The sequence below is a fragment of the Lipotes vexillifer genome, unplaced genomic scaffold (genome assembly GCF_000442215.2).
Source record: "Lipotes vexillifer unplaced genomic scaffold, Lipotes_vexillifer_v1.1 scaffold749, whole genome shotgun sequence".
Taxonomy (NCBI): domain Eukaryota; kingdom Metazoa; phylum Chordata; class Mammalia; order Artiodactyla; family Lipotidae; genus Lipotes; species Lipotes vexillifer.
Window position 1 is genome coordinate 2,312,148 of NW_006782834.1, and position 20,302 is coordinate 2,332,449.

The 20,302-nt window shown below is 37.1% G+C and overlaps 1 protein-coding gene across 2 annotated transcripts in view; it reads left to right on the forward strand.

The window, feature by feature from the left end:
• The first annotated feature begins 1,067 nt into the window (after nt 1-1,067).
• The window catches only part of NUP54 (nucleoporin 54), a 34,654-nt gene continuing 15,419 nt past the window's right edge, over nt 1,068-20,302 (forward strand). Inside the window, exons 1-8 of one of the 2 annotated variants that reach the window (XM_007455423.1) lie at nt 1,068-1,260; nt 5,089-5,172; nt 5,603-5,755; nt 13,010-13,236; nt 14,837-15,024; nt 15,756-15,952; nt 17,929-17,983; nt 18,643-18,736. In XM_007455423.1, the coding sequence (XP_007455485.1) occupies nt 1,194-1,260; nt 5,089-5,172; nt 5,603-5,755; nt 13,010-13,236; nt 14,837-15,024; nt 15,756-15,952; nt 17,929-17,983; nt 18,643-18,736 (1,065 nt within the window). In that variant the 5' untranslated portion in view covers nt 1,068-1,193. The remainder of the gene's footprint in view (nt 1,261-5,088; nt 5,173-5,602; nt 5,756-13,009; nt 13,237-14,836; nt 15,025-15,755; nt 15,953-17,928; nt 17,984-18,642; nt 18,737-20,302) is intronic. The other variant, XM_007455424.1, reaches the window with a different exon arrangement.

Consider the following 20,302-nt stretch of genomic DNA (forward strand, 5'->3'; position numbering starts at 1 on the left):
TGCTGTCCTCATCCGTATATCAGCGTTCTCACTAGGACTTCTGCAATGACCACTATTAGCATTATTTAATTGTATGAGTAGGTAACCCATTTACATTTTCAAAAACTAAACGGGCTTTATACTGCAAAGTCCTCCCTCCACCTATCTTCTTGCCACCCAATTCATCTTCTCAGAGGCAACCGATGTTATTCATTTTAAAAATCTATCTTTCCAGAAATATTTCATACAAATATATGTAATTACATATTCTAGTCCTCTTTTTTTTTCCCACCCAAATTGTAGCATTTAGAACACATATAGTGTTCTAAATTGTGTTTATATAATTTACCTTTGAGATCTTTCTTTTCAGTACATAAAGAGCTTTACTTGGCTGAATAGTATTCCTTTGTATGAATGCAACTATTTAAGCAAAACACTGTTTCCAGTCATTTGTTATTATAAATAATGCTGTAACCTATAACCTTGTATTCCATTAATTTTGCCAAATCATTTACAAGATAAATTCCTAGAAGTAGCATTGCTAGGTCCAAAGACAATTTTAATTTCGATAGACACAATGACTTTGTTTTTATTTTTATTAAACTTACAGAAGCACATAGATTTAAGAAGCAAATAATTCTACAAAGTTTCTAACAAGAATTCTACAAAACAAAAAACCTAAATGGACATCATTCTCAGAGGCACTTCTTTTAGCCTTTTTCTTCTTTCTTTCTTCCTTTCTTCTTCTTTTCCCCACCATTACCCCATGACTTTAAGTGACATGCTGCTTTGTGAATTTTCGGTTTTAGTGTTATCCACTGTCTCTCCACTATGGAGAATAAGAATTTAGCTTTCTTTCCTACCCTGTCTTCATTGGACACTGGTATTCAGCCTGCTGCACATCTTTTCCAAGGGGCCTCCCTAAAGAGAGCTTTTAAGGGCTCTCAGGCGGCACGCCACGGCGAGCTTCCCAGAATCTCACATTGGTTGCGACGCTCCACACCACGTGAATCCACTGGCCCCCGGAAGCAAGCCCGGCCGGGGGCGTTCCCTCTCCACGCTCCACCCGCTACGCCTTTCAGGCGTTCCGGCTTCTTAGGCTAGGCCAGAAAAGAGGCGGAACTCCGAGATCCGGGTGTGGTTTCCCAGCGGATCGAAGAGCGGAGTGCACCGAGTACCGCGGGAGCAGCACCCTGGTCCCCTGCTCCCGCGACATGGCCTTCAACTTTGGGGCTCCCTCGGGTACCTCTGGTACAGCTGCAGCCCCCGCGGCCCCCGCGGGTGAGTGAGTCCCCCAGACCTTCTCCCGGGGAGGAGGGAAGGCCTTTGGTCCAGTCCTTCGGTCCGAGACTCTTCGGCTTGGGGATCCTGGGGTCTCCTGCCCGCGTGGAGACTTTAGGGGTTTCGGTAAAGGGCGGGCGGCAGCCGAGCGGGCGGAGGCGGCTCCCGAGGAGGCCGCGGGGAGAATGGAGGCCCAGCCCGGAGCTCGCGCGCTGCTGGTGGGTCGCCGCAGGGCCCTCTCCTCCTAGGGCTCGTTTCCCGCCGCCTGGGAGTCGGACTCGGAGAGACCGGAGGCGGCTTCTCTCACCCTTTGCCGGAGACCCATCCTTCCCTCCCCAACTCTACTCACCGCTCCCCACCTCAGCGTCCGGGACGGGCGCGAACGCTCGCTTGGTTCCCGCTGCTGGGCTCGGCGAGGACAGGGCTGGGGAGCCTTGGACGCTGCTCTGCGGCTCCCTCGGCCCTGGCCCCTTCGGTTCTTGCTGCGGGACTTCACGCTCCTGTCCTCCTTCCCGTCCCCGCCTCCTCGGCTTTCTTAACTCGTTTGGAGCAAAGTCAGGGTTTGTCTTTGTTCACTTCTTTGAAACCTCCTGCAAACTCTTCTAATCCTTACCTTGCTTTCTTTTCTTTTTCTTCTTTCTTCTTCCCCCCCCTCCCCCTTTTAAAATTCTGTTTGTTTCTTTGCCTACACGCCTATCAGGATTTGGTGGGCTTGAGACTGCCAACTCCACCGCCAGTGGGTTTAATTTTGGGGGTTTCGGATTAACTGCTAATCCTGCAGTGAACTTTAATATTGGGAATTTCGGTGTTTCTACTACCTCGGCGACTCCGTTCAATTTTGGTAACAGTCTGGCAAGTGCAGGTAGATATGCGGGTCGTCTGTGTAACGAATGTTGGGAGCTGGAGTCCAAGAATATTTTGTGGTTCCAGAGTGTGGGAAAGAACAGCGACTTGTCTAACAACGAAAGGAAATTCATTTCCTAATGTCAAGTCAAAAACATTTGTACCAACTTTTGACACTCTTAAAAGATTTGGTTTGGGGAAGTCTTGCAAGTTATAAAGTTCCTTTGTTAAATTTACATTTAATTGAACAGAATATACCTTCCAAGTGATAAGTATTTGGAATGGATTTTTATTTTGAGTAGAATATATCTTCCAAATTATTAGGTATCTCTTTCGAAGTATAAGCTCAACAGTCAGGCCCATTTTCCTGGAATTCTTGGACTCCTGCAGTCATTTTTTTCCATTTTTCCTGCATCTTTCATTGGAATTTCATTTGATTGTCCTTGTGTTTCCTGAGAGAAACAAGTCTTATACGAACAGCAGCAACCTGTCTTGTTTTTTAACCTGTACAATAATAATAATGTGTTTCTTTGGCCAACTGAGCAGATTAGGATACATTTCTATAAGGTAACGCAATTATAGAAAGAATCTTCTTTACTGGATTTTTTGAGAAATGATCAGAGAGCAATTTAATTTATTGTCAGATAGCATTGGCTTCTAAAAGATAGGCTAGATGTCTTTGTACTCAAAAAGGTAATTATGAATATTCTGGTATCTATATGGATTGTTTGAAGCTCGTTGGAAATTCTGCAAAACACAAACTATAACGTGTGTGTGTGTGTGTATATATATATATATATATATATATATATATATATATATATATAAATTTAAAATAGGTCTATGTGTACCTTGCATACAGTGACCCTATAGAAAAACCTTGTTCCTCAGCTGCTCGTATATGAATTTATTATTCATATTCTCTTACATATGCCACTTATGCCCATGCCAATTATATGCATTTGGTAAGCATGATTTATTCCCTACGACATATTTGGAAAGTCTGGCATTTTGTGCAGTTACTTGTTACTGCAGTGTGAATATGACCTTGGCAATCTGATTCGAAAATGTTTTGAAGAATACTTGAAGTTCCAAAGATTAAACAATCCGTTATCACTAAGGTATATTTAAAGTGATCACATATCACTGTTGTTTGGTATGTTTACTTTTCCTTGTTTGCTTAAAATTGGCACTGGGTAAAACAGAAACATTATTTTGAAGTTTGTGTTTCCGACCAAACCCACCCAGCTCATAATTCAACAGTAATAAATAAACCTGTTGGTATTTGCTTGATTTCATGTTCATTTGGAGTTATCACTGTGAAGTTTTGAGTTGTGATAATATAACTGTTATAACTACTTTTATGTATGTTTATGTATGTTGATCAGCTTCAGCAAAAGGCTGATTGAAATTCTTGTTTACTTTTTTATTTTATATCCTTGCAGATCCATTTTTACTAATAAACATTTTCACATTATGGAGCATGTTAAGATACCAGTGTTTTTATTGTATAGCCAATTCAGAATATATCTTAGTTTTTCTGTGAAAATTAGAAGTAATGAAAAAGATTAGGAACAATGTTCAGTACTTTAGGTGATTTTTATCAAAATGTTTACAGTTTTCAGTACTGCAGTAGAACCTACAAGTAAATAGAGTATTTGGTTGTGCCTGCATGCAACATGTAGTCTATTCTTGAGTAATTTTCCAAGTCAGTCATATGATGACTATCAGTGGGTTGGGTTTTTTTTCCTTCTTATATCTTTTATGTTACAATATTGATGAATCTGTCTCTTATGCCAGAAATACATGAGACTAAAAGTTAGAATCCCAGAGAGTCTGCAGCATAACTCAGCACTAATGGTTCAAACATTTGTCTTAAAAGTCTTTTTTTGACACCACATTGGTGATCAGGTAAAGACTGACAGTAAGGGGAAAAAAGCCATTGTGTATTGGCCGGAATTCCATTCCATTCATATGTCAGCTTCGATATGGTTAAGATTAATTTCGTCTCTAGATTTATCTAAAAGTGAAATTTGTGTGTCTTTCACTGTTGTGGCGCAGAGCCCTGTGATAGCTCTGCTCTCCTTGCCGGCCACTGCTGCCTTGTGATTTTTTCCCCCTTATCTCTTCAGGAAACACATTCTTGTTTACATACCAATATAAGAGTCAGTATATTGGTATGTTTCATTTGAAAAGTTGCTCAGTCTTGATGGAGACTAAGTAGAAATATAAGCTAAAGTAGAGTATAAATTAATTCACTGAAGCCAGGGTTGCAAACTGGCAGCACAGTCTGCCAGTATGATCTGTTTGTCACACTGTTTTAAAAATATTTGAATTAGTTGCAAAAAAATAAATTGACTTCAGGTTTAAAATTTTGTCAATTTCACACAGAAAATCTAGATTTTCTATTTCTTGGGAAAAATTGGAATATATAACACTACTAAACTACTGCTACTAAAATTCTAAAGCCCACACACTACTAAATTCTCCTGCAGCAGTATTTTGCTGGAATTTAGGAACTGCTGCCATTTAAAAAAAAACTGTTCACACTGATCCCTTTTGGCAGTCAATAAACACCTAGTCTATTTCATTCATGAATGTTATCAGCCTGTATCTTGTAGGCATTTGAATTTGCAACCCCTGCTGTAAAAGTACACAGTCATTTTAGCGTTAACACTATGGCAATAGGCTTATGAACATGTTTACTCAGCTGTAGCTTAATCACCTCTTTAGTTGAAAGGTATATATTGCATTGTGGTATTTCTACTTTAAATACTTAGTAGCTCATTTCTTGCAACCTATTGACTTCTTGATTAGTAGTATAGTTTTTTAAAAATTGACGTTAAAGTAGAGAAAGGAAAAGTTAGACCAATATATTTTGTCTTTATGTGGAGCAATTGCTTATCATGTAATTTGAAAAGGAAATTACCTCATATGTATACAAAAGATTCTTCCTTGCTATTTTATTTATCCTTTTTTAATTAGGTGGGTTTAGTGGATTTGGGACACCATCTACAACAGCAGGTTCTGCATTCAGCTTTTCTGCTCCATCTAACACGGGCACTACTGGTAAGAGGACATCTTTTCTTTTAAATTTAAATTTTTATTTTTTTTGGCTGTGTTGGGTCCTCGTTGCTGCGTGCAGGCTTTCTTTGGTTGTGGCGAGCTGGGGTTACTCTTCGTTGCCGTGTGCGGGCTTCTCATTGCGGTGGCTTCTTGTTGCAGGGCACAGGCTCTAGAGCACGGGCTCAATAGTTGGGGCTCGCTGGCTCTAGAACGCAGGCTCAGTAGTTGTGGCGCATGGGCTTAGCTGCTCTGCGGCATGTGGGATCTTCCTGGACTAGGGCTCGAACCCGTGTCCCCTGCATTGGCAGGCGGATTCTTAACCACTGCGCCACAAGGGAAGCCCAAGAGGACATCTTATATCATTTGTAGAAGCAAATGAGCTACAAGTCAGCTTTTTTTTTTACCTTAAACAATTTAAATTTTTCATTCAAAGGACTCTTCGGTGGTGCTCAGAACAAAGGTTTTGGATTTGGCACTGGCTTTGGCACAACAGCTGGAACCAGTACTGGTTTAGGTACTGGTTTGGGAACTGGACTTGGATTTGGAGGATTTCATACACAGCAGCAGCAGCAGCAGCAACAAACTAGTAAGTATAAGAGGTTTTCATTTTCAGATATAAAGCCATAACAGTGTAGGCAACATTGTTGAGTGCACTGTTCAAAACACTTTAGTGGATATCTTTTTTGTTTTTTGGAGGAATTATAAAGTATTCCAAAAGCTACTTCTTGTGTTTATATATGATGATAGCACCTGGCAAAGAGACAGATTGGCAAGATTCTGATTATAAGGCCTCCGTGTTTAGTATCATTCCTTTAAAATTTTTGTTGTTGTTGATAAAAATAACACAGATATAGAAAGTGGCACAGAAGTACAGCTTCGTGAATTGTATATAAGATGAACGCCATTGTAACCACTGCCCATGTCAGGAGGTAGACCCTGGCCAGCCACTTCAGAAGCCCTCTACGTTTCCCTCCTAGTCACTTCCCCATCAGAGGAAATATAGTTTTGCCTTTTGTGTTGATCACTTCCTTACTTTTCTTTATGGTTTTGTCTTATATTGTTTAGTTTCATTTGTCTTAAATCTTTGTAAGTTCCCCTTTTAGCTCTTTCTTTTTTATTTATTTTTCAATTTGTTGAAGAAATCAGATCATTTGTCCTGTAGAGGTTGTCAGTCAGAACTTTACTGATTGCATTCCTGTTGTATAGTTAGCATATCCCTTTGTCCTCTGTATTTCTTGTAAATTGGGTTGAATCTGGGGGCTTATTTATGTTGATAGTTCAGTTTTTTGTTTGTTTGCAAGACTACTTTATAGGTAGTGTGGTATTTTTATCAAGAGGCATATAATGTCTGATTCTCTGTATTTTTTGTGATGTTAGCAGCAGCCATTGGTGATCATTACCTAGATCCATGAGTTCCTTAGGGGTTGTAAAATGGTATTATTCCAACCGTCTGATTCCGTTGTCATTTATTTGTTGAAATACTTCTATAAAGAGAAACTTTACCTCATCCACTATTTGGTTGATTCTTGCCCTTTATTCTTAGCTTTCAAAATAAAGAGTTGGTTCCCTATCATTTTCCAAAGGTAACCAATTTTTTTTTTTTTTTATGTCAGGAACTCAAGTATTTAAATTATTTAATATTTTTCAGTCCATTGCAGTTTTCCATATTGATGTTTAAATTGTTCCATCTTTGGCCAGTGTAAGCTTCTTCAGGTTGATTCCCAGGTCCTTTCAGACAAGTGTAGAATTACTCTGATAGCTTCCTTACTAGCTGGTGTGGCAGTACGTTCCAGGGTTATCTTGTATGGATTAGTTTATTTAATTATCACAAGAACTCTATGAAGTAGAACTCTTGTTACCTCCATTTTATAGGTGAAGAGAGGTAACTGAGAAAATTGTGACTTTTCCATATATTTTCCAAGATGTAGTATAGGAACATAAATTCAAGTTCCTCGACTTCCTTTGTAATGCTCCTTTTGCTTTTCCATAGTTTGCTACCTCTTAAAATCACTTTTGTTTCATTTTTCTTAGGTAAGTTGATTGATTGGCTGAAATTTACCCTACTCAGTCATTGAAGATTACTAACATATTAAGCATGAATTTCAAGAATTATCTAACCAATAGGATGAAGATAATAGAATTACTCTTTCTGGTGTTACAATTATATCTTTCTTACTGTCCTTCTGCAACAATACAGAGTTTGATGGAAATCCAAGTAGTCAAGAAAGGAAAAGTGAAGTTTTTTCTTTGTTTCTTGACATAAAGTCTCTTCAACTATAAGTTATTATAGTTGTGCTTACTCTTGTTAGGAAAAATGGGAATTTGAATCTGCTGCTGTTCATTTTCAGAATGAAAAGGGCTCATTCTGCTGAGTGTATGTTTTATGTCAGGCGCTGGGTATATAAGGTTGCTCATAGTCTACAATGAGATAGAATAACAAACATCCAATTAGATAGAATAATAAACATTCAATTATAAAAAATATGTATGGGTGAAAGCACTAAAATAGACCCATACAAGGTGCTTTGGAATGTAGAGGAAGAATTGAATCTTAAGGGAATTAGCCAGTTGGATAAAGTCAGAAAAGGGTATTCCAGGCAGAGGGAATAACAGTGACAGAGGCACGAATGCATGGCACGGCGTGATGAATTTGGGACCTGCTGTTGAAAGGAGTTTGAGTTTAATCTGCAAAGATTGTGGAGCTTTTGCCTCATTTTTAAAAACTCCTGCTTGTATGAGGTGCTTGCTGTCTGGTTACACCATCTCTGATATGTCTAATCTCTGTTATCTGCTGATTTCCTGGACAGTACCTTTTGTTCATTGAACACTTTGGCAGCTGGCTCTGAGTCCTGCTTTTCTTTCTAACTTGTACTATCAATCTGGGTTATTTTAGCATTCACATGGCTATGTACTCAGACGGCCATACCATCTACCTTTTATTCCAAAGACCTTCTCCGTTTCACTTTACCCACAATTCTTACCTTGGACTTCGGCAACATCTGAAACTGTTCTAATTCCATAATCAATCAATAATCTAATTCCAGTCATCAATAATAACGCATAATCAAACATCCTACAACCTATTGCTCTTTTAGCCTGACTTTTCAACCACTTCCAACATAGCTGTTCTTAGACCTCATTAGGATCTTAGAGCACTGACACTTTCTGCTCTTCCATCAGCTCCTTCCTGTCTCACTGTCCTTTCTAATTAGCTTAGAGCCCGTGTCCTTCCATTTCAGTCACTCTTGCCAGTATGCTAAACTTCCTTATCCTTGTATCATGTCTGCCGGAAAAAACAACCCCAAGCCTGTGTAAGCCCAACTGTCTGTCCAGATACTGCTTGAGAAAATCATACAGTACAGAAGATTGAATCTCTAAATTCTTAATCACCAACCCAAGTTGGGACCTCATCATTGCCTGGTAATCCTGTTAAGTTTTTATTTTCAAATTTTTCTCCCACTTTCTGTAAGTTATTTTAAACCTTTATTCTCTTCAAATCTCAAAGTTCTCTGTTCTCACTTTTAGTAGATGGCCTTGACCTCTGCTTCAAAGAGAAAATAGAATCCCTCATTGTAATTCCTTCAGTTGCCCACTACCGAATCTTATTTATCTACCTACCGCTGTAACCCATCCTTTTCCCTTTTCGCCTGTGCTCTGAATCTCATATCCTCCCACCTTCTGGGGCTCCTTGTGCTGTTGATTATTTTTCCCAGGAGACCCCTACCCCATTCTACCTCTCACCCCCCGCCAAAAACAGTCTTCAGCTTCTCTGTCCGAGGATTATTCTCATTCACATTTAAACATCTGAAGTTTCTTTTTTCTAAAACCAGAAACAAAAAAATAAAACTACTTTAATTTCACATCTCACTTCAGTTATCACTCTCTTCTCGCCTTCATAAACTACTTGAAATAGATATAGAAGAATGGGATCCCCTGCTGCTGTCTTCTGTTACCTCTTAGCCCACACTAATCTGTTTTCTTCTTTCTTTACCCAGTCAAATAGTTATGGTCATTAATCATCTCAAATCCAGTGAACATCTACTGTTCTTTAATTGTGAAAAATTCTAATACAAAAATAGTAAAACGACCCCATGTTGTACCAAATAGATTCAACAAAAGTCAGAACTTGCCACATTTGTTTTATCTATATCCTCCTTCCCCCCTCCTTTTTTTTTTGAATTGCTGAAGTATCAGTACTTTAAAGCCAATCCCAAATATGTAATTTCACCCTTACTTTACTGCTTTACTGTGCTTCTGTCTTTAAAAACATGGAGTCATTCCAACTCAACATTTACTGATTCCTTGGTATCATCCTTAATCAGATTTCCCCATATGTCTCAGTAAAGTTTTCTTCAGTTGGTTTATTTGAATCATGATCTAAACAAGGTCTCTTAAGCTTCTTTTTAGTATAGAGCATTCCCTGCTTGGGTTTTTTTTACCCCACTCATGAATTGTTACAGAAACTGGACCAGTTGTCCTGTGAAATATCCCCCAGTCTAGATTTGTTTCCTTGTAGAATCATTTGACTTTATGCCCCATATTTCTGGTAAATGAAGTTAGCTTTAGGTACTTTATTAGATTTAAGTTTGACTTTTTGGCATGAATACTTTGCGGGTGGTGCTGTGTGCTTCCTATTGTATCATATTATGAGACCATCTCTTTTAGAGATGCAAAGATTGATCAGTGGGTTCAGGTGGTGAGAGCCAGTCTGTCTTGTAAAGTTCCCCATCAGTCTTTAACCTAAGGGTTTCATTCATTGATGGTCATTGCCTCAATCAGTTATTTTATTAGGAGTTGCAAAATTAGGAGTTAGTGACTTTCTAGTTCTGCCCTCTCTTCCACACTGAAAGTCTTCTGTAAAAGGAGTTTTTCTTCATCCCCCTTAGACTGCTTGGTCACCCTGAAATGGAATCTATATAGGAAAGGCAGGATAAATTCTTTCTTTTTAACTGACAGTTTTTGTAAGAAGTTGTTGGTAGCCTGATTATTTCCAGTGGTGTCCAAGGTGTTGAGATTTTTCTGAATTTTTGATTTTTACTTTTAAAAAGTATCATTTTGAATGCGTGAGATTTAGTAAATTGAGTGTGTTTGAGTTGGATGTATTCATTATTCTTTTTGATGCTCAAATTGTCACATTTTTGGCCAATGTGAGCCCTCAACTTCAATCATAGTCTGGTCTTTTTTTTCTCTTACCCTATTGTTTAGTACTCCGTATTCCTTTTGCCAGCTCATCTTCCCCTCCTCTTTGACACAGAGATTTTGCACATGCTGTTCTTCTTTGACGCTACCCCATGGCCTGGCTGACTACTTCCTTTAGACCTTAGCTGAAGTTCTTATGGGACAGCCTTCTCTTAACCCCCCTGCCCCAAGCTTGATTAGCTCCCTCATTTAGGACTCTCAGAGCCTCTACTTCGAGGCACTTATCACAACTGTTAATATTTGTTTGATATGCTCAGTTTGTTTAAAGAACCAGTCTTGTTTACCACCATATCCTTAGTGTTTGCCTCTATGTCTGACACTTAAGGGGTACTCGGTAAATATTTGTTGAATGAATGCATGGTGAATGAATGAATGAAAATATGCATGTATGTATATGTGTATGATATATAAAACCAGGAGAGACTGTATTGTCAGGAAATCTAAGGGAGAAGAGTTCTTCAAGAAGGATGTGTATTCAGTGAAAGTTGAAGATTTTCTCTGAGGATTGAAGGAATGAATAATCAACAGCATGAGGGCCTGAGAAGGTAGAAAGGTGTGAGAAATCTAATATGCTAAGGCTTTAAAAGCGTCTGTAGGATTTTGTTATTTGAGTTTCTCAAATGCCTTCCAGCTAGTGAGCTCTGAGTAGACTAGTGTGGTTGGAATCTAGTGTGAAGTGTAAATTAGTATAGATGATAGTTTGTTAATCTTATTTAAAAGTTGAGGAAGATAAAACCTAGGAATTTCTTGTCGGAAGCTACAAAGTGAGCATATAGCAAATCAGGATTCAAGTCTTCTGGCTTCTAATCCACTTCTCTGCCATTTTCATAAATGCCCATTTGGGAATTAATAATACGTTGAGGGTAGCCGCAGCCCCTCTCTAGCCCTGTAGAAGCCCCATTGGCCTTGTGGTACTTGCAATCTTTAAAGCTGAAAGAAAACTTAAAGATCATCTAATATAGTGGTCCTAAAACTCAGGTCATTTTGGTATTCATGATTTTTCTTTTATCTACATACCATTTGTATTATTAGAGAATTTTCTTTAAATCAGTTTACTTTTAAACATTAAATGTTTATTTTGAAAGGAAAATCCAAACTATTGCTATAAATGGAAAACCAGTATCACTTGCTATAGCTATTGTTTCTTTATAAAGAAACAATAATTGAACTTAAGTCCACAGAAAATATAATAGTGTTAATAAATTCTGGCTAGATACCTTTACTTTAAGCTCCTAGTCTTAGATTTGTTCTCCCCTTTGTTAAAAAGTGAGGTAAGTGATGACACGAGGCATTAAAGGCATACTAGCACCAAACTGAGACTTTAAAAATATATATAATCAGGGCTTCCCTGGTGGCGCAGTGGTTGAGAGTCCACCTGCTGATGCAGGGGACACGGATTCGTGCCCCGATCCGGGAAGATCCCACATGCCGCGGAGCGGCTGGGCCCGTGAGCCATAGTCGCTGAGCCTGCGCGTCCGGAGCCTGTGCTCCGCAATGGGAGAGGCCACAACAGTGAGAGGCCCACATACCGCAAAAATATATATATATATATATATATATATATATATATATATATATGTAAAATCAGATAATTAAAAGAGAAGTTTTTGTCATATGATTTAGTCCATCTGGTGACTCAACTGTTGCTTGACAAGATAATTTCATGTACCAAGGTTATTTACTTATCTAGCACTTTGGAAATACTGATCTGATCTAACAACTCAGCCCTTCTTTTACTGGAGAAATTTTAACACAGAATAAGTAACTTGTCCAAAGTTACACAGCCAGCTAAAGCTTTAGCTTAGGATTTGCCCATTTGTTGTTTTTTTTACTATATATTTCTTTGCACTAAGAGAAGGAAATCGTTTATTAAGCTGATATTGACATAACATTGATATAATGATTCTTTTTGCTTATTTTGTATCCTCCAATTTGTATATATTATACAACTATAACAGAAGTAAAGGTTGTTTAAAAAACAATTCTGCAACTTCACAGACTTTACCCTTTTTTCAGTGTGGGTCTAATATTAATATCATGGATCTAAATTGTGTTTAATGGAATTAATTGTATTAAGATGATATCAGAAATGCAAGTTTAACACTATAAGGATTGTTCTAGCATATTACTTTCCTATTATTGCCATAACAAAGCATCACAAACTTAGTGACTTAAAACATATTACCTTACAGTTCTGGAGATCAGAAATCCAGAACTAAATTTCACTGAGCTAAAATCAAGGTGTTGATAGGACTGTGTTACTTCTGGAGGCTGTGGGGAGAATCCATCCCCTTGCCTTGTCCAGCTTCTAGAGTCTCCATTTCTTAGCTTATAGCTCCTTCCTCCATCTTCAAAGCCAGCAGCATAGCATCTTCAAATCTCACTTTGACTCTGACCTCCCTCTTCCCTTTTAAAGAGCCCGTATATCATGTTGAACTCACTCTGATAATCCAGGATAATCTCAGTTTAGTTAATTTAATCACATCTGCAAAGTCCCTTTTGCTGTACAAGGTAACATATTTACAGGTTCTGGGGATTAGGATGTAGATCTCTTGGGGCGGGGGATATTCTGCTTACCATATCTAGGACCTGAATTGATTGATTCTTCTTTTGAAAAACTAATTTTGGGGTACATTTTTAGCATTAGGTGGTCTCTTCAGCCAGCCTACACAAGCTCCTGCCCAGTCCAACCAACTGATAAATACTGCAAGTGCTCTTTCTGCTCCAACACTACTGGGAGATGAGAGAGATGCTATTTTGGCAAAATGGAATCAACTACAGGCCTTTTGGGGAACAGGAAAAGGATATTTCAACAGTAACATTCCACCAGTGGAATTCACACAAGAAAACCCATTTTGCCGTTTTAAGGTATTAATACTGCTTTTGATCTTCACTTGAAGAGTGTACGAGGAAATGTGATATTTGGATTAAAATAATACTAAGAAAACAATTGCTTGGTTTTTTAGTACTCCTTGAACATGTTACAGTAACACTTTCGTTTTAAAAGTACAGAAACTATAAAATTGAAGTGATTTCTTACATATGTGTGATTGAGATGACTAGAATATGACTGAAGGAAGGTGTGACTAGAATGTAATTTATAGCAGGAAAAAATGTTAACAGAGGGGAAATGGTCTGCTTGGCACCTATAAAGGGGAGACCCAAAAGTAGAATTTAGTGGTTTTCATCTAATATTGTCCTGGAAAGTATACCCTAAACAGCATATCAGAGTAACTCTTCTGCTTGGTATGTATACTGTTGTCACTATTATAGCTGACTGCCAAAGCCAAGTACTACAACATCATAGTATGTTTTCTTTGCTCTGATTCCATGCCTACCAAACAACTTTCTCATTTGAATTTAACTTCTCAGAGATTCTACTTATCAGCCAGTGAGATTTAGGTCAACTTGGTGATGTATTTTTCGTAAAAAATTAACGTATTTCAATCCAGTTTATACGTCAGCCTCTTTTAAGTTTTGTTGGCCTATGTCAGTCTCTTAAACTTAATCAATGTGTACATAGGCTGGTGTTTGGAGTTGCAAGGCTGAGGATCAGACCCTTGAACATGGTTAAACAACACAAAGTGACCAACCTATCTTGTTAGGGAATATCTCTTTATCTCATCACTCTACAAAAAGAAAGTATACCTTTTGAGTGTATATAGTTGAAATTTTAATACTCTTGTGTAGTGACTAAGAGGTATATAGTAGACATAGGTTGAATATAACAATTTTTTTCTTTCTTTAATTGATATATTAACATACATATGGTAAAATGCATAATGAACTAATACAGAATGAATTTACATTCTTTTTAAAAAATTTCATTATAAGTGATGACAAAAGAGAAAAAAGGCTTATGTCTAAAAGAGTAATTCTTTAGAAAGGTATAGTTTGTCACTTAATATATGTAAAATACTAACCTGTTTCATAAAGTTTTGTATTACATGAAACCATAAAATAATGTAGACATTGTTTATAGCATTTATAAGTTGACAGTGTTGTTATGGTACTTTAAAAGTATTTATTTGGTAAACATTTCTTTATGTATCTTTATATAAACTTCGCTTAAGATTCCATGAGTCAGATATATAATAAAGTAAATTACATTTTGGTCCATGACTTTTGCAGTCATTTTTATGGCATGCAGAGTTGTTTCCACAGTGTTCAGAAACACCCGACAATGATGGATATCAAAGTTTTTCAGAGGAGAAAGCTATTTAGTTACTCTGTGGAAGAGGAAATTTTAATTTCTCTAAGTTTATGTTATTCTTGGGTTAGAAAGTTTCTCTTTATAATTGTGTGACTTCCTAGGGCACAGAGTTATGGAAAGAATCATTACATATTCCCTTCATTACCAGACATTAAGCTATTTTCCCTGTTTTAGCAGATGTTAAGCTGTTAATATTAAACACGTGATTTGAGATCTGTACATGTTTTTGATATTCTTTGTTTTGTCATTCCACAGGCAGTAGGTTATAGTTGTATGCCCAATAATAAAGATGAAGATGGGCTAGTGGTTTTAGTTTTCAACAAAAAAGAAACAGATATTCGAAGCCAGCAACAGCAATTGGTAGAATCATTGCATAAAGTTTTGGGAGGAAACCAGACCCTTACTGTAAATGTAGAGGGCATTAAAACATTGCCAGATGATCAGTAAGTATACATTAAATATACTATATATTTCTGTGTGCCTTGGTCCAAAGAGAGTGATCAAGTGTTTTTGTTGCTAAAGCACAAATTAAATCTCAAAGCAGAATATTTCTCAGCTAGTGATTCTTCAGTATTTATAGAAGCATTTGTTTAAAAGCTTTTTTCTTAATCTTGGGTTTCTTATTAGATGCTAATAATTTCTTAGATTTCTCATTCAGAAACAGGAGGAAACTTAATTATGGCTGTATGCAAATTAGGGGCCACAAAGACATTGGAATGTTTTAACTGATTACTGTACATGTTCATTCATGGATAAATATGATTAACTTCCCTTGTCCTATGTATAATTATCATGCTTAGTGGCAAGACATTTGCTTTAGGATATTTGGGGTTAGAAGAATTATTGTTATCAGTGAGATATAATAACTGAAATCAGATTTTACTTTTTGGACTAAATTGCAGTGAAGCAACCCATAAACTTCAACAGAATCTCCAAAGCACTTCTCAATTCTGGGGGGAAAAAAAAAACATTTACATAGGACTTTGCAGCTAAGCATACCTTTTATAGATAATATCTTACTTGCCTACCTCATTTTAACTTTATTTAGCACCCTTTGATTTAGAAGGGTGCTTCTGAATTCAGCTAACACCCTTCTAAAATCACATGCTGCATTGATATTTGTGGCTGTGAGTTACGTGCTCCATATTTTATAACTTGGTTATCTTTCCCCCAGGACAGAAGTTGTCATTTATGTTGTTGAGCGTTCTCCAAATGGTACTTCAAGAAGAGTTCCAGCTACAACACTATATGCCCATTTTGAACAAACCAATATAAAAACACAGTTGCAGCAACTTGGTGTAACCCTTTCTATGACTAGAACAGAACTTTCTCCTGCACAGATCAAACAGCTTTTACAGAATCCTCCTGCTGGTATGTTTCCAGAGTCATGGAGTTGAGGAAATGAAAAATTTAGAAATACATGCTTCCTCTATTTTGGGAGGTGTTGCTTGGTTATTAATATTAATAACACCAGTGTCAGCTTATTGTGTCTGCTTATTTGGGACATAGTTTTGAATGTTTTTATTGTATTCATTCATTTAGTTTTTTCTATTATATAGGTAATATGTTTGTTAGAAATTTGGGCAATGGTGAACTAAAGAAAAATAGTCCATACTCCATCTACCCAAAGACAATGTAATCTTAGTATTTTATTTTTGTCTAGCTTATCTCTTAACTAAGTATTCAAGTAAAACCTGAATGTGTTCTCACCATAAAAGTTTCTAGATTGACTGTGTGATAGATCTTTACCTCTCTTCCATAGAAGTAACTATTATCAATAATTTATTGAACTTTATTAATTCTTTATCGGTAATTTTAATGTAAGCATATGTATACTAAGTCCTTGAAAAAAGTATTCTGCACTATACATTTACTGCAACCTGCCTTTTTACTTATAGTATTTCTTAGTATTTTCCATGTCAGTACATAAAGATAAATCTTATTCTTTTTAAAAGCTGCGTGGAATACTGTGGATGTACCTTACTGAATTTAACCTCTAGGTTGTTTCCACCTTTCACTATTATAAACTGTGCAACAATTAACATCCTTGTAAATATGTCTTAGAACACATAGGCTTGTATTTTTTTTAGAATAATCTCTGGTACTGAAATTTTTTTTTATTTTGAATTTTATTTATTTTTTTATACAACAGATTCTTATTAGTCATCAGTTTTATACACATTAGTGTATACCTGTCAATCCCAATCTCCCAATTCATCACACCACCATCCCCCCACCACCACCCGCTGCTTTCCCCCTTTGGTGTCCATACGTTTGTTCTCTACATCTGTGTCTCGACTTCTGCCCTGCAAACTGGTTCATCTGTACCATTTTTCTAGGTTCCACATACATGTGTTAATATATGATATTTGTTTTTCTCTTTCTGACGTACTTCACACTGTATGACAGTCTCTACTGAAGTTTTTGAGTCAAGATTATATATACAGTCAGCCCTCTGTATCTGGGAGTTCCACATCTGCAGGTTCTGCATTTGCACATTCAACTAACCACAGCTCCAAAATAGTAGAAAAAAGATTTTAGGAAGTTCTAAAAAACAAAATTTGAATTGCGGCGCCTTGGCAGCTATTTACAAAGCATTTACATTGTATTAGATATTATAAGTAACCTACAAATGATTTAAAGTGTATGGTAGGATGGGTGTAGATTATATGCAAAAACGACACTATTTTTTACAAGGGACTTGAGCATCCCCAAGGAATGGGGTGGGCCTGAACCCTATTCTCTGTGGATGCCAGAGGGATGACTGTACTTAACATATTGTTAGAACTGCCAAATGGCTCTCCAGGGGAAGTTCTACCATTTACATTCATAACAGGAATGTGTTACTTTTCCTCATATTTTTAATTTTTCTAATGTTTTCTCATTCTGCTCTATTTTTGCCAACAATGGAGATTATCAGTCTTTAATTTTGCCACTCTGATGGCAAAAAATTAATACTTATTTTCATTTGCATTTCCCTGATTGCTACTAAAGTTGGCCAGCTTTTTGTATGTTTATTAGTCCCATGTTTATAATTTTTGTGAATTACCTATTCATGTCGTTTGCCCATTTTCTATTAAATTTTTTGTCTTTCTGATTTAGAGGAGCTCTTTCTATATTCTGGAGGTCAATCTATTACCCTATAGGTTATAGATATTTGCTTTCAAGTCACTTTTTTTTTTTTTAGCTTTATCCTACAATTTTTTGTTGTTGTGGTCATATTTGACAATCATTTTTCATTACAGCTTCTAGGTTTTGTGTCTTACTTTAGCAGGGCTTTTCCCATACAAATACTATAAAAATGGAAAATAGTTCCTTTTAGAAAAAATATTTCTTCTTTGTGGTAGGTGTTGATCCAATTATCTGGGAACAAGCCAAGGTGGATAACCCTGATTCTGAAAAGTAAGTGTATCTTCATCTTGCTTTCATATAAGAACTAGTATTTACTACCAGGGAAGCAAACAAATGCAGGCTGTTAACTATGATTCGAGGTGAGTTTATTTTCCTTTTCATTGCTTTTTAAAGAATGCTGATTACAGTAAAGCAGCATAGTGTGGTGAAAACATAAAATCTGAGTACTAGTGCCCTAATTATATATTTGCATTTAATAATGCAGTTTTTTTGTTGTGTTTTGTTTTGTTTTTTGTTTTTTGCGGTATGCGGGCCTCTCACTGTTGTGGCCTCTCCCGTTGCGGAGCACAGGCTCCGGACGCGCAGGCTCAGCGCCCATGGCTCACGGGCCCAGCCGCTCCATGGCATGTGGGATCTTCTTGGATCGGGGCACGAACCCGTGTCCCCTGCATCGGCAGGCGGACTCTCAACCACTGCGCCACCAGGGAAGCCCAATAATGCAGTTTTTGACCAAACTGTATTTCCTCATTCGTAAAATAAGGAGGTTAGGTGAAATCTCTATGGTGTAACATTGTTGATTTCATAGTCATAGATCTGCCTTCGAACCCTAGAAATATAGTGAAATTACATGAGTGTTATTATGAAAACCTTACCGTGTATTTTGTAATAATAGGTTTAGGTCTGAAAATTGACCACTTGTATTTCTTCAGGTTAATTCCTGTACCAATGGTGGGTTTCAAAGAACTTCTTCGAAGACTGAAGGTTCAAGATCAGATGACTAAGCAGCATCAGACCAGATTAGATGTAAGAATCTATCTTCATTCTCTGGCCCTAGGAGTAGTATAGGGGTTACAGACCTTTCTTTTTACCATGTGTTTTAGTTACTGTTCTGTCTCAGGGGAGATAATATAGTATATACTGCAAATTAACAATTATACTTTTATATAACTTCTTTATTATGGAGCCTCCAAAATCATGTAAATCTGATTTGATATATTTTAACAATGAATTTAGAATTGTTGGCTTTTTAAATATAATATAAATTTATTTATTTATTTATTTATGGCTGCATTGGGTCTTCGTTGCTGTGTGCGGGCTTTCTCTAGTTGCGGCAAGTGGGGCTACTCTTCTTTGTGGTGCACAGTCTTCTCATTGCGGTGGCTTCTCTTGTTGCGGAGCACAGGCTCTAGGTGCACAGGCTTCAGTAGTTGTGGCTCGTGGGCTCTAGAACGCAGGCTCAGTAGCTGTGGCGCACGGACTTAGTTGCTCTACGGCATGTGGTATCTTCCCGGACCAGAGCTCGAACCTGTGTCCCCTGCATCAGCAGGCGGATTCTTAACCACTGCGCCACCAGGGAAGTCCCAGAATTGTTGACTTTAACAGATTAATTAGACTTTTATTTTCACTTCCAGCCAGAGAATGCATATTATTTTATTAAACGCTTTTGAAAATGAAGGCTACAATTATGATTATGTTGTCATAGCGTATTATAATTTGTAGGTTAATGAAGCAAATTTAAATTATTGAATGCTTAAACCTACTTAATATTTTATGAAGTAGACTTTTGTAGTCAAATGCCTAAAGGTGCTTAGACATCACCTCCATGTTCTCTTATATGGAATTCCTAATTAGATATTCATTTGGACTCTGTTTGAGTAATGTAAATCTTACTGTTTTATGAAGCAACCCATTTCATTGTCAGCTCTAATTGATACAAGTTCTCTTTGTTACACTGACCCAGAATCTGCCTTGCTATAATTTACACCTGTTTTCTCTGGCATGTTTTGTAAGTAGTCACTGTGTTCCTATGATAGCCCTACAGATATCTGAACTTCATAATCATTCTTCCTTTTTAGTATTATTTTCTCTGGCTAAAAATTCCGGCATGGTTTTTTAATGCGACATGATATCCAGGCCTTAGTATCTTAGGCTGGATACATTGAACTTATTGGCATCACTTTTAAAATGAGTTGTCCATAGTACTATAAATGGGGTGTGACCAAAGTTCTTCAAAGTAAAGCCAAAGAAGCTATTATTTCTCTTTATTTTTATCAGTCTTGCTAGAGGTTTGTCAATTTTATTGATCTTTTCAAAGAACAAGTTCTTGGTTTTGCTGATTTTTTTCTTCTTCTGATTTTCTGTTTACAGTTTCATAAATTTTTGCTCTTAACCATTTCCTTTATTGTTTGCTTTGGGTTTTTCTCTTCTTTCTTCTAGTTTCTTAAGGTAGCAGTTTAGGTTATTGAGACTTCTGATAAAGGCATTTGATGCTGTTAATTGCCTTGTAAGCGCTGCTTTACCTGAATCCCCCAAATTTTGATAATGTTCTATTTGTCATCTTTTTTTTTTTTTTTTTTTTTTTTTTTTTTT